Below are 14,770 nucleotides of genomic sequence, written 5' to 3' on the forward strand. Positions count from 1 at the left end.
TATTATGTGATTGTATTATTTGCATTAAGTTTGTGGGTAACATTCCCACTCATTACCATAGCTCATTACACATAGAGGAATGACTGAATTCCAATGGCGCTGTTTGCGCGCACAGCGCCCCCTCTGGCCGCCCGCAGAACATCTTCTTCCGCTACTCGTCGTCAGTGTTTGGCTTATTATTAGCTCGGTGAGTGTCCTTGAGACGAAAACTAAAATATCCGCTAAATGGTCATGGTGTATATTCGTAGTCGTTTGTACTGTTAAAATGTAACGTTATGTTTGTTTGACAGCAGGTCGGAGAGAGCGAGTCAAGCTCTTCGTTATTTACAGATAACGTTACTCGAGGTAAATCTGCTACCGAGCTCAAAGCTTGATAATGAATTTTCTTCCGTGTATGCTCAGTATTACTCTCAGTTGAGTTTAGAAACATAAAGCCTTTAAGAATTCAGTTTTGCTTGTATTTATGGGTTTTATCTCATTTGCTAGTCGGCTAACCTGTGTTGTCTTTGCTTGTTGGTAACGTTAGTCCGTTTAGCTAATCCAGATAAATAAAGTTCATCATGACAAAGCGTTTTAATGTTTTAAACGCTGTCACACATAATAGTATTATGTGATCATGATTTACTCAACAATATAAGACCAGATAAAACAGTATAAGGTTTTGTTGTTATGCACCCCTGAACTTATAAGTGCAACACCTCTCGTATTGGAAGAGAATGCAATTAATCTTGAAAATTCTGGCTGAAAATTTAGCCACCAGTGTTGTTTTTGGTTACTTATTAAAAATATACATTTTGTCAGTTTAAATAAATCTGAAACAAAGCAAAATATAAATGTTTAACAAATGAAAGCAAAATATAAATGTTTAACAAATGAAAATGATAAAGGCACATACAATTATTCAAATGAAAGTGAAACTGATCTGCTAGCGAGCTGCCAACCTGGACATCATTTTTGGCATCGTCTATGTTGGCAGCTTTTTTACATTTTACAGAATTATTGTCAACAATCACTCAAAAAACACTACAAAGACACTAATCTGTGCATAAACTTTTTTTTTTCTCCACAGTTCTCCTCTATGCTCAAGCTGCGACCGGTGGAAGAGGATGAATCTGCTGCTGAGAGTCTTGAGCTGAACCGAGCTGTGGCTGATGATGACCATTTCCTGTTGGCTGAGCTACTGTCACAAGAACGCTACAGGAAGTGCATTAATTACCAGAGCGGTTGGGGTATCCCAGGTACCCCGTTACGCATGGCTGCGTCCAAAGGTACATGCGTCACCCTTGCACGCACTCTCTGATGTCACATCTGAGTTTGTTGGACACCAAGATGCAGATGTTTTGTTCCCTACAGGCCACCTGAGGTGCCTGCAGTTGCTCCTGGCCCATGGGGCAGAGGTGGACCCCCTTGATGTGAAAGCCCAGACTCCTCTTTTCACTGCTGTTTGCGGGCGTTACTTGAGCTGCGTGTTCGCCTTGCTCCGTGCCGGGGCTAATCCGAATGGAAGTCACCTGAACAACAGCTCGCCGGTGCTCACCGCCGCCCGAGAGGGCGACCCGGAGATCCTCCTCCAGCTGCTTCAGCACGGGGCAGAGGTCAACGCCAGGTCAAAGGTGACGCTGTGGGCATCAGGGGTTGCCGTGTGCAGCGGGCCGCTTTACCTGTCAGCCATATATGGACACCTGGATTGCTTTAAAATGTTGCTGTTATATGGGGCCGATCCGAACTATAACAGCCCGGAAGAGAAGGTGATCGGCAGGGCCACACAGCAGAAGACGGTCCTGGAATTGTGTTTGCGACACGGCTGTGGAGTCGAATACATTCAACTGCTCATTGACTTTGGGGCAAACGTGTACCTGCCGACTCTCATCATAGAGAAGAGCACCAAACAGAATGAAGCTGTTGAGCTGTTGCTGAAAGAGCGAGGTGAGAATTTAGTTTTTAGCAGTATAAGGTCTCTCTTTTTTTTTCATCAGTGTTGTTTTTGGTAACCAAAACTATTAAGAACATATATTTATTTTAAATAAATAATAAACATTTGATGAAAAAGTTTCTCTTTAAAAACTTTGACTAAAATTAGAATGTTTAAGTTGAAGTACTAAAATGTCTAAAAGTAAGACTGAAATAAAAAAAATGAAGCTAAATATAAATATAAAAAAACATAAAAATTGACAAAGCACACAAAATTATTCAAACTAAAATAAAGTGAAAACTGAAAATATAAAAATAAAAGCTAATTCAAAATATTAATGAACACTATAATAGTATATGAATGATACTAAAATAGCTCTGTTTGCCATGCAATTGTTAATATCTGTTTTATTAATCTCTCTTTTTTTAAACAGGGTGTCCGAAGACTCTGGCATCTCAGTGTAGATTGGTCATTCGTAGACACCTGATACAGGTGAACAAGATTCACTCTTTGGACTCTCTGGAGATTCCATCCAGGCTCATCAACTATATAAAACACAAGTCTATGAGCAGTGCATTGGTTTACTGACAAACCAGAGCATATTCGACTTTGCCTTATTAAAGGACAGACTCAAACAAACACTGGACAGGTAGACCATACAAAAAACTAGAGGGAAGGAAACAGACAGAGGATCTTGACCTAATGACGTGGACTCACTCGTATACAATCTCACAGACGGGCCGATACACTGCTAACAAACTCTGTTTACATGTAAGGTGTGTTAAACTTGAACATCCTCATGCATTAATTTGCAGTATCTAATATTACTGTATGTAATATGACCAGTAGTGTTGTCTAAAAGAGTTAATGCTCTAGAACTATGTGTCGTTGTCATATAGTCTTGTTCTCTCTTTTCAAGATCATCTGGAGGTTTTCATTTCTTCATAGTAAATTAATTTGTTGTGAAAATGATTTTTACTGATTAATTAGTGTTTTGTTGATTAGTAACAGCTTGATGATGGATGCAAAATTGTTGGTAACTGTCTTATCAATCTTAATATGATATATAAAATCCATTGTGATGTACTTGTGTCTATGAATCCCTTGTTTAGAGGGATGCACTCTTCCAACAGATGGCGTATAACCTCTATTGTGCAGGTAGAGTGAAATGGTGATCATTCTGTTCATGTGAAATTAAAGACTTCAAAATGAAGATCAGTTCCAAGTCTTCATAAGGATTTATGACCGGTATTGAAGTATGTAGCTTGAAGATTTCATGTTTAGCAGTCTTTGCTAATGGGATATACATATGGGCTTCTGAAAGTGTATTTTGACAACATTATTCTGCAATGGATGACAGCTGGCTTGTTAGTTTGTTCATAAAATTTAAGTACTCAACATTTGAATGTTTATCTGTGGTTGTTTTTCTTTATATTTACATTTATGGCGGTAATTTGAGGTGCTGGTTTCCACATAGAGAATGTTTTTATTCATGTCATAAAATAGTATTATTGCACTGATGTGGCAAACTTAAAATACTTAAATTTAGCATAGAGGAGCTATACACAATGCAGAGACAGACCTTAAAAAATACAGTCAAAAGTGGTTGCATAGCTGTCAATGGAGGGACAGAAATCTCTCAGATTTCATCAAAAATATCTTCATTTGTGTTCAAAAGAGGAACGACATGAGGGTGAGTAATTAATGACACAATTTTAATTTGTGGGGGAACTATCCCTTTAATAGTTTTAGTTAACCTAGTTTTAAACTTTTTGATATCAAAGACCCCCTTTCTAAATAAGGCAGTAAAATTAATTAATAAGCTATTATATTGTCATTGTACTAAAACAAGCAAATCTGGAAATATATTTTTTATTAGGATAACAATTTTTTCTACCCACTATTAAAGTTAGGCAAAAACCAGAAGAGAAACATTTGTTTTTCATGATTAATGTTGTTCAAATTTTAAAACGTTTGTCAACACAGTAAAGGGTAACTAAACACTAAAACAACTTTTTTTAGTTAATGATCTGTAAGAATGGAGCTTCATAAATGCTGTTCATTGGTTCAGTACATTTTTTGACATTTGGGTTTAAAGTGTTTTAATTCTACAATATATGGTGTAAAAACGTCTGAGTGCTGCCTTCTTCAGGTTGAACGGTGGCTACTGCAGTTGAATTTTCCTATTGGAAGTTGTGGTACCCTCTGGTACGTCAGAGGGTACCAGATAACCACTCCCTTGCCTACAGAGAGATGCGTCTCAGGTGCACGCCCCCATGCTGTGGGGAGGGGGGTGTGGTACCCGTTTGATTGACGAACTTACTGTCCTATAATTCTAGGTGGTCTTGGAAATGATTGGCTGGAGTTTTTCGAGTCCTGCCCGTTCCACTGATGATTAAATTGCTTAATTTTCATTTCAGTGCTTCTAACTCAGTGGCTGTAAGTGGGTTAGGAATAGGATTTCAAGTTATTCTGAAAAAATTGACAAAAAGGAGAATCACATACCCCACCTTTAAGTTTGAAATCAATTTGATACACATTTAGTAAAATCTTTTTTTCTGTAGACCCCAAAGCAGCCTCTTGTGGGTCCCCAATCATGTAAATGTTGCGGCAAAACTCAAATTTGAATTACACAAACAAATACCACTGCTTTAATTACCATATTCAAGAGTTGTCCTAGTACATGTACAAAACAGTATTTTAATTTATGCTCATCAATGTGTTGTCAAATGTTACTTATTTTATTGTATATTGTTATTTTTAGTAGCCTAATATTAATTCTGGCCCCTTGTCGTATTTTTTCCTGTCAATGCTGTGCTGTATATATGCCAATACAGTAAAAGAAATAGATTACCATGGTACTACACTTCCCAAAATGCACGTAGCACGGAAACGCCGCCAGCCGGTCCAGCGCTCACTGAACAAAGTGAATCCCAACCGCGAGCTCCTCCAGCGCTGCGCGAGGAGAGAGCACATCACTGCACGTTCGGGCGGAAAAGACAGAAAAATAAGGCGAGTATCGCTCATGTTTCCATCTCTCTGTTATTCGCTCTTTCACTGTGTGAGTGGGCTTGCAGAAGCAGCTGTTTGTGTTTACAAGTTATGTGAATATCAGTGAAGCGGTCTGGAGCTGGTTAGCGTCTTGGCTAGCGCGCGCCACTTGCGCGTTCATTTCGTAGTGATGGTGTCCAGCTGGGGACACAGTGCGCAATCTGTTGATAGAAGTTTTTTGTTACTAATAATATTCTCAGTGCAGTAGTCGATGTAATTGGTCCATAGGATATAGTTATTCAGTGTGCACGCTATCTGTATGTGATTTTCCTTTGTTTATAATGTCAATATACAGCGAGTGTTCAGGCCCGTTGGTTTCATTCAGCTTTTGTTTTGAGGGGTTTAATCCAGCGGAACTTCACTCACGTTATGAGTTGCATTGCAAGACTTATAACTGTTTTCTCGTTATTGAATTAAATTGTCTGCCTCAGTGGTTAACAGATTTGTATCCAAATTATTTCCTCCTATAGATGTGGAAATGTAATTTAGCTACTCATTTCATAGCTAAACTACACTGCATGATGATATGTTTTATAATTGATGTTAGTTGTAACCAGTGGGGATACTACAGTGTATATAATGCTCAGTAAGTCCCAATAGACAATTGTTTACAAAATATATCATATGTGGTACTGTTTTACAGTTTCAGTAAAAAGCACTGGAGCCATGTTTACTTAAAGAGTATTTACTTGAGAATGATCTATATGAGCCCAAGAAATCTTATTAATATAATGTAATAGACACTTTATTTTTATTTACTGAATATAGTAGTTAATTGAAATTCAGAATTATGTCAGGTTTTAGTTCTTTTTATGGAGCTTTTGACAGACAAACAAAATGGGTCGTTTAGCCATGACACTCTATTCACGTTATGATTGTTTTTTTAATGTAACGTTCACAGTCAGCCAATAGATTTCACATTTACATTAACACATCCCTTTACAACCATGGCACATCCAAATGAATACTCTAACTCTGCGAGCTATGCAAATTCTTCCTCTAGCCCTCCGCCTCCCCAGCGCCACCTGCCTAGATCTGCTATGGGAGTCTTCCTCTCTCTAGTAGCAGCAGCAGCATTGAATGCTCTGTGCCAGAAGCAGGTCGTATGCTCTGCACAACCATAGAAGCAGTATACTAAAATATAGTCAACCAAGACCAAACCTATGTACACTTAATTTACATTAATAATGTGTTTTAACCTTTCCCGAGAGTTGTCATGACTGAACTGGTATTAAACATCTTTGAATGTGTGACTGTTTACATCTCCCAATTAAAAAGTTTTACATCATACCAAATGTTTACACATTCCCCCAGGTAGTGCAATTAAAAAGCGGGATATTCCTGCAAACATTTATGCGCTATGAGTCTGACATGTAAATTAAATTAGTAAATTAACAGATTATCAGAGTAAATCAGTAATTTGAACACTTTTTGTGAGACGTAATTATGAGTGATTCAGTGGTGGCGCATCTTCTCTCTCCTTCTCTCAAAATGTGCAAATGTCTTCACATCAGCACATCGCGTCTGCACTACAAGCAAGCTGCATGTTGCGAAACAAGACTTTTACTTGCATTCGGGCCAGTGTTGCATCATCACTAAAGATTATCATTTGCACATCGTTTTAAGGGTACATTTACACAACAACAATGTATTAAAAATGTAAAAGTTTTTCCTTTGCTTTTTTTCCATGTACAGACAACAACGTTGTCAAAAAGATCCCCATTAACATGGATCTGCAAAAACTATTATGCACGCAGTAGTTAGCAATGTCACTTTGTAAAGAAAAACTATGCGCCTATAGGCTGTCAATTAACACGCAATACGCATGCGTGTGATGCCACCATTTTTTTGAATTTTGTATATTAACTACAATAACTGTATCGTTTTCAAAAACTTGTACTTTGAAACCTGTTTTCTATGTTTCCTTTGTAGGGACCCCTGAATGTTTAAAATGGCAAGAATTAGGGGCCATTTACATGGAAAACAGGTTCTACAGGGGGAAAACTATGGAAGTTAAACAATGACCAATGTGTTTGAAACAAAACAACTTGTTGAATTGCACTACTTGAAAAAATATGCATTGCATTAGCCTAGCTGCCTAAATGACTCTCATCTATAGTTTTCACTCAATTGTTTTTTTCGTCAACAGCCGCTTGCACCACCTGCTGGTAAAGTCGAAAAACAGCTATGTAGATTATCAATTAGCAATCTACTGATATACCGAGATGGTTCTCACTGCAACATGAAATCCACGGGGAGGAGTCGGATCCAGATCCAACTCCTCCCACCTTACATACACCTAAACCTAGCCAACTCCGCCCCCTGATCCTTAAACACACCCCTAATCCCTAAACCCAACCCTAATCCTACCCATCTCAACCCCTTGGATCTTGATCCGCCTCCTCCCCGTGGATCTCATGTACTGCATTGAGGTGCTACTGGATATTCCTGCCATTCCTGGATGTCAAATGTTGAATTTTCTGTCGAATTCGAACCAGTGAATTTGTTAAGTGAAATTAAAGCAACACCAAGGAACTTTTCCTCTGCAGTCGCCCTACAGGTTGGAAGCGGAATTGTCCATTACCGCTGTCGTAAATAATTTAGCCTACTGCAGCCTACTGTCGCACGCGCACGCTCGCTGTTTATCCAGCACCGGTTTTGGAATCAACAATGGCCACAGACAAGGTAGAGTATGATGCATGATTTTATGAAAGACATCACAAACGAAGAAAAACTATGTATGCCGTAAAGCAGTCGAATTTTGTAGTTCTTTTTGTGCTCTGGCTACTACCCGAAACCCGAAGTTACATAGTGCCAGTAAAAGCGATACAGACCATGTCAGGCTATGGCAGACGTGTCATTTAACTTATTGTAAGCCGATGTACCATCACAAGGGTCTTGGAAATATATTATGAAGGTTGTAAAACTACGTAGTGTTACTTTAAATGGACCAAAAATGGCTTGTCGAATATTATAGGCTGTGTTTTTTAACAGAATTCATATTTTGGAAGTTAAATCGGAAAGGTAAATACGGATTACTGATTTTTTTATAATGAAAACGTGTGTGAAATGTTTTGAATTGAAATATTCACATCTAAAATATACAACATATAATTTACATGTTGAATTTAAGCCCATAAAAATGCAAGCAGGGTAGTGCAATTCAACAAGCTTTTTTTCAAAAACATTTGTCATTGTTTTACTTCCATAGTTTTCCCCTGTAAAACCTGTTTGTCATGTAAATGGCCCCTAATTCTTGCCATTTTAAAAATTCAGGGGTTGAATTGACCTCACCAAATACTGGCCTGACATGTATAATACAGCATTTTTTATTGTTTTTGTGAATCTGTGTGAACGGGGATTGTTTAAGGAAAAAAGGAAAAACTTTTTTTAAGCTTTTAGTACATCGTTGTCATGTGAACTCGGTATTCTTGCGTTCTCTGAGAGATTGTTGTTTCTGCACTCTCAGCCAAAGTGTGCATAGATAAAGCCGCCTATCAAACAGCTCGCGAGTGTCAAATTGAGTTATTTTTCTCGGCTTGTTATACTTAAATGGTCAAATACACACAAAATTGTCAAAATGCCTGTCTCGACAAGTATTCATGTAAATAACACACTTAAGACTTAAAATGACTAAGAAAACGCATGTATAACAGTATTAATGTCGCACCATCGACCATTGATTCCCCCTTCCATATGTAAAGCGCTTTGGGTACCTAAAAAGTGCTATATAAATTTAACAAATTATTTATTTTTATTATAATATTATAATATTATATTTTTATTATATTGGATCCCGTGCATTAGCTCTTAGTGACAGCAGCCTAATATATAATTTATGTTAAACAAAGAACAAAATACAAAAAAAATCACTCACTGCTCTTGACTGAATAACTTTTGTAGCTTTAAGTATGAATCTTTATTTAATGTATACAGTTAAGACTAGGCAGAGCTATTTTATATTGATTATTCATGTTCTGTGCTATTTCTTATCTAAATACTACTGTTAGACCATAAAAAAACGTAAGGCGCTGTTTATTTCATGTGTATGTCCATTTTATTGTTTTTTTGTACTACTGCTTTTAATTAGTTTATTTGCTCTTGTTTTATTACTGACTCTTTAATTGTCTTTTTTTAATCTAAAATCAATTAAAAGTTTGAATCAAGCTTTCTTGGGCTGCGTGTAAGCTATTGCAACAAAATTATCCCATTGTAATGTAAACTCCCCCCTCAAATCCCCCAAAGAGTCACCTAAGGGAATTCCCCCCTTTTTTCTGAAATGAAAGTCAGCCAATCAGTGCATTAAAGGCACTTTAACAGTTTTCTTCATGATTTTTTTTTGTTTTTTTAGGTTCTGGGCTCTTCTTGGCTGTTATTATGCATGGTCTATAACATGAATATGAATTTTGGTGTGTCAGTACAAACTCAGAGTTGGTGGCAGGATTATACTTTGTTCGTAGGGTTAAATGAAGTGTTCAAAATATTTAATCATCCCAAAATATCATAACCTGTTAGAGCGACTGGTGACACTTTGTTTAACTTTGTTTACTATGTAGACTACTGCCCATATATCTTGTTTACAAGGTTATTCTGTCATTATCATTGAGCTGTGAAAACAGCCATCTCAATCACAGATAGACAGTACAGAAGCATCTTTCAATGTTTTAATAAATGTATTGTGAATTTTGTGGCAAGCTTCGCCCCTAGAATGGGATCTAGAATGTTAGTAGGATCCTCCATGTACAGTATACCCAATATTATTATATCTGTTTCTTATTTTCCAAGGGCCCTTTACACAATGTTACCACAAAGATATTTTTACATTAAATTATTTTTGAGGCAGGCATACATTCATAGGTGTTTAAAATGCTGGAAGAAAAACCTATTTAGAAGCTAAAGAAACTTGTGACATTACATAAGATCGACTTTTTTTAAATAACGTAAAAAGTTAATTTATTGATTAAAAAAGTGTCTTTAATTGATCCCCAAAGAACATCCATTCTTAGTTATGTTTTATTTTAATTTTTTTAGTTTTTACTGTTTCTAATGGTTTGTCTTTAACTTCTGTTTCTTTCACAGGTATAACATGCCTGATAAACACAGTCCCTGTTCCTTCCAGCCTGCCTCTCAGGAAGGAGAGTTTACCACAGACATGCTCCATTAGCCATACTCCATTAGCCGCAGTGATCTGTGTCACTATGGAGACCGCCACAGGAACTAAGGTTGTTGAAGTATTAGGGGGTCCACAGCCAGACTCCATTTCCCATGACACCCCTCAACCTCAGTCACCCCCTTCTGTGAAAATACGGAAGTCGTCTTTCAAGTTTTTTGGAGGTCGGAAGAGCATCTGTGTTCTGCCCAACTTTTTCAGTGGTCGTGGCAGAAGTCAAAGAAAGGCGTCATCAAAAACAGGTGTAACAAAGAGCCAAACATATGATGGGGTGAGTAGAGGATGCTGGGAAGATTTGGGCAAAAGTAGCGGTGAAGTGGCCTCCGGAGACTTTGAGTTCTGCATCTCCAGTGAACCTCAGAAATCATCACAGGAGGAACATGGGAAATCTCAGTCTCTACCACGGCAGCGGAGAGGTCTTCGGAGTCTTTTCAGCAGCATTCGGAGACACAGGAAAAACAAAAATGTTGAGGTAGAAAAGCATGAGGCACTTGAAATGTGTTCAAGCTTCCATGCCGAAACAGTGCCTGGTGCCATGTCAAGCGTCAGTGACCGTAGCGATAACCATGAGGACAGTCAGGGTGAAGAGTTGGTGCCAGATGTGCCTAATCAAACCGCAGGCAGTGAGTGTAAAAAGCCATTGGCTGCCACTGAATGTACGAAAGATGTAACTCTAGTGCCTGAGAAACGGAAGAGTAGAGTAGAGCTGGATAAGAGGAAGAGAGCAGAAGAAGAGAAGGGGGAGGAGAAGCAAAATGGGAGAGAGGAAGGACTGACAAAATATCAAAAACCCTTGTGTGCTGAGTCAGAACTGGACCGATTGGCTGAGCAGAATGTAAATGTTCCCCATGGGGAGCCTCCTGCTAAATCCTGTTCTTCTGAAAACTTAATCTTTGGGGATGTTTCATCATTGAAGAGCTTTGATTCACTGACAGGTTGTGGAGACATCATTGCAGACCAGGATGACGTCAGCGTCGCTGAGAGCTCAGTGTCTGCTGAGAGAGGCAGCCGAAAAGCAGGAAAACGGAGCTCGTGTTTTGTCACATATCAAGGTGGAGGGGAAGAGATGGCAACTCCTGATGAGACTGATGCAGATTACTTGCAGAGCTTATGGGAATCTGAAACTAGTAATGAAGTCTGCTACATCCCCTCAGACAGGGGCTCAGATAGCCCTTCACTCACCCCTGATCAGCAAATGAGCTCCATCCGTGCCACCTCCAACAGCAGCCCACTGGGATGCACAGAAACGGCCCTCTCTCCTTCTGACCTCTTGAGCCCACAGAGTGATCGGCAAGAGTCGGTACCTAATAGCGATGAGGGATACTATGACTCCACTTCACCAGGAATGGAGGAGGAGAGTAGAGAACGTTCACACCAGCGAAGGCTTCCACGGGACAGCTACAGTGGTGATGCCCTTTATGAACTTTTTGAGCCTGATGATCGCCTGATCAGCCCTGCTCTTCCACCGAAGGATGCCCACTTGCAGGGCGACAAGAATACAACAAACCCTCTGTATGCACTGGCATCAACTGCTCTTAAGACCGGAACCATGGAGACGGAGGAGGAGCGTCTGAGCAAGATCCAGCATGCTCTTCTGTGCTGCGAGTTTCAGAATCTCAGAAGCCCATCCAAAGATCAGCTTCTGTTCCATGACGACTGCTTCTACGATGATTCAAGCCTGCCCGCAGTCGACACTGGTCAGACAGTTTTGGGAGAAATTATCAATCAGCACTATCCCCAATCACCATCAAGATCCCAGGCTGTAATAGAGCCAGTCCCTCTCAGCAGGGGTCAGATTCAGGAGAGTCCTTTGTTTGCACCCCATGCCGACTCTGGGTTTTGTTCACATGTCACCGACACAACCAGACCGCAGCCTCAATTTGAGGATCAAAGCCCATTACTACCCACTAGAGGTTGCCGCCAATCCCAAGAAGAGCTGATGGTCTGTTTCTCCCAAGCGCTGGTAGATTTCACAAAGAACACACAGCATTATCGCAACTCAACTGAGAGTCTTGATGGCTCAGAGTCAAGTTCTCCTTATGGCCCGAGTCTGAGTGCCCTGCCCGCCATTGTCACGTTCGATGTGGTGGACATGGAAAATGAGGGTGAGTGTGAGCAGCAGACCGAGCTTGTTGAGGAAGAGGAAGAGTTGGCTTCTCCTTACGAACCCTATGAGGATGATGGCTGTTACCTTCAGCAAGATGCCTTTGCCGAGTGTGACCAGCGTACTTTCGATGCCTACGAACAAAGTCTGTTGCTCAGTAACACTTGGGGCATCGCAAGCCTACCTCGCCACCTCAGTTTGGGTCGACCTTGTCCGCCAGTCCCTGCTCCATTAGCACTAAATCGACGGAGTCGTTCTCTTGACACTGACTGTCTGGAGTTTAAGACAAGTGAGCTTTACACAAGCGTAACCAACTATGACTCAAAGGGGGCTGTGTTTTCACAGCGTAGGACTACTGATTGTAGTGATATGCTGTTACCGCAACAACCCTGCAGGGTTACGGTTGATAGTTGGAGGCGGGGCTATGGCCGGGGTTTTGACTCCAACTCTTCTCAGCAAGAAACGAAGTTGCCACATGTGAGCCAATCCACTGTAAGACCTTCACATCTCCCCCTAAAGAACAACTGCCATAATCCTAACCTCCCTGGTGCCACTAGAGCGGATGGTGAGGGGGAAATATTGTTTGGTGGAGGTGATGCGCTTTATCCCTGCAGTAATCCCCCAACAGGCACGCAGAGGAAGAATCGACCTGTCGGAGTCACTCAAGGTGTGCCTCATCTTCGCTCTGAGCAATCCGCAGACGGTCGAGAAATTACCATGAAGAACAGGAGGGGAGAACTTGAGAGTGGCTTCACCCCTGCAAAACCCAAATTATAAACAATCTCTCAATCAAAATAAAACAATAATACAAATAGACAAGTCTCGTCACCAAAGACGATGCTGGATGTTTACTGACATTCTGGAATTGTTACTCACACACACACACACACACACACACACACACACACACACACACACACACACACACACACACACACACACACACACACACACACACACACACACACACACACACACACACACACACACACACACACAGTAGTTGCTGTTACTGCCGGATAAGCTATAGTTTTCTTTTGTCATGTACTGTGTAGTTTTTGAGCTATTTTTAGTTTGAGTATTTGTACCTTGTGTGTTACAGCATTACTCAGCAGGTGCTGTCTATATATAGATGCCATATTGCTTTGCATTTATGTAGCCAGGTATTGCTATTGAAATTTATCCATTTTGTTTGGATTTTATGGATATGCTATAATTATATTTGCAAAAAAGACAACAATGCTACAAATTACTTATTTTAGCATAAGCACATTGAAACCAATATCTTAGAATCCTGTTCAAATATCAAACTTAGTTTGAATTGATGAACAAATTATTTTAATACAACATTTTTTTTAAATAAAAAAATGCTATATGTTTCAAGGTTTTAATGTTTACATCTTGGAACTTTTTAAATATCTTGGTTAGCTTGCCTCACATTTATTTTCTAATTTTATATGGTCATGTTTGTTTTTGGCATAGCACAGACTACATTCATAGGACTGTTAAATCACATCTGCCGTATTCAGTGGTTTTTTGGCCAACACCCCTGTTACTCTTCTGTACACTATTTACTGAAGACTCAAGGATATGTGTGTAGAATCTGGTTTATTTCCTTTTTGCTGCTAAATAGTATGTGATTAGTTGGGAGAACATAATATACTTTATTCACTGTATAGATATTTGCATATTTGAGTATTCTCTGCATTCATAAGAATCAGATCTGGCCCAAAGTCTTCAGTAAATGTGATCTATCTAGGCTAGTTGTTAATCAAAGAGTAATATCTTCTGTCATTTGAGAGAATGTCAGTAAAGCCTTTAATGACGTTATGTGATTGTTCTCTGCTGTTGTACTAAAGTCACAATCATCTACCCTCATCAGAACGCCAAAGTCAGCTTAATGGACTTAGCATTTTTAGCCAGAGCTTATATTCAGCTTTTAAGAATGAACCAAGCTTTGTGTAACCTTTGGAATCTAATGCTGTTCTATAATGCTTTGTTCATTTATTGCATTTGGTCCAGACCCCCCCCCCCCCCCCCCCCCCCCCCCCCCAACTCGCATTAGTGAAATTAGAAAACCAAAGGCATTTTAGGTATGCATTTTGTTTAATATACAAGGATGTACATAGACAAAGAATGTTCAGTAAAACTTAATTTCCATTAGCCTCAATGTTATCATTTTCAAATAGGTTTAAAAACATATCACTCCCATCGTACCCCTGACACAATCTCTTTCCACACAGGATTCAACATTGTCTGGAAATAAATCCTTGAGACTTCAGTATTGCAAGTTTGTGGAATGTTTTTTAGTACAGTCAGAAGTGCTGGAGTTTGCTACGGCAGTCGTTTTGTGAGTAGTGCAGTTTTACGGATTTGGCATTTTTGAATGTAGTGTCAGTAGAGAATCAAAGATTTTTTTCAAAGTATGAGTATGCTTAAACGAAAAAGAAAGTTATTTTGTAAATGCATTGCAATGCAGATTTTCAAGAGCGTTATTATAATTTTGTAAATATGTATTAATATAGTATGATAT

At 39.4% G+C, this 14,770-nt stretch overlaps 2 protein-coding genes across 4 annotated transcripts in view; both read left to right on the forward strand.

Annotated features, from left to right (window-relative positions):
- Positions 1-14,518, forward strand: part of amer1 (APC membrane recruitment protein 1) — a 150,732-nt gene extending 136,214 nt beyond the window's left edge. The window contains exon 2 of the mRNA XM_077241250.1: positions 10,043-14,518. Coding sequence (XP_077097365.1) covers positions 10,162-13,014 — 2,853 coding nt within the window. The 5' untranslated portion in view covers positions 10,043-10,161 and the 3' untranslated portion in view covers positions 13,015-14,518. The remainder of the gene's footprint in view (positions 1-10,042) is intronic.
- asb12a (ankyrin repeat and SOCS box-containing 12a) lies at positions 107-3,315 on the forward strand. Of its 3 annotated transcripts, XM_077241247.1 has the most exons (5): positions 155-187; positions 291-345; positions 1,070-1,268; positions 1,354-1,926; positions 2,346-3,315. In XM_077241247.1, exons 3-5 carry the CDS (start codon positions 1,079-1,081, stop codon positions 2,498-2,500), a joined length of 918 nt encoding a protein of 305 aa, XP_077097362.1. In that variant the 5' UTR covers positions 155-187; positions 291-345; positions 1,070-1,078; the 3' UTR covers positions 2,501-3,315. The 3 variants fall into 3 exon arrangements, with proteins under 3 accessions (XP_077097363.1, XP_077097362.1, XP_077097364.1); XM_077241248.1 differs by lacking the exon at positions 291-345 and having other exon boundaries at positions 107-187; XM_077241249.1 differs by lacking the exons at positions 155-187; positions 291-345 and adding an exon at positions 857-968.
- Positions 14,519-14,770: the final 252 nt, after the last annotated feature.

Source organism: Siphateles boraxobius, unplaced genomic scaffold (genome assembly GCF_051911475.1).
Source record: "Siphateles boraxobius isolate OS27281-9 unplaced genomic scaffold, OSU_SipBor_1 24, whole genome shotgun sequence".
Lineage (NCBI taxonomy): Eukaryota > Metazoa > Chordata > Actinopteri > Cypriniformes > Leuciscidae > Siphateles > Siphateles boraxobius.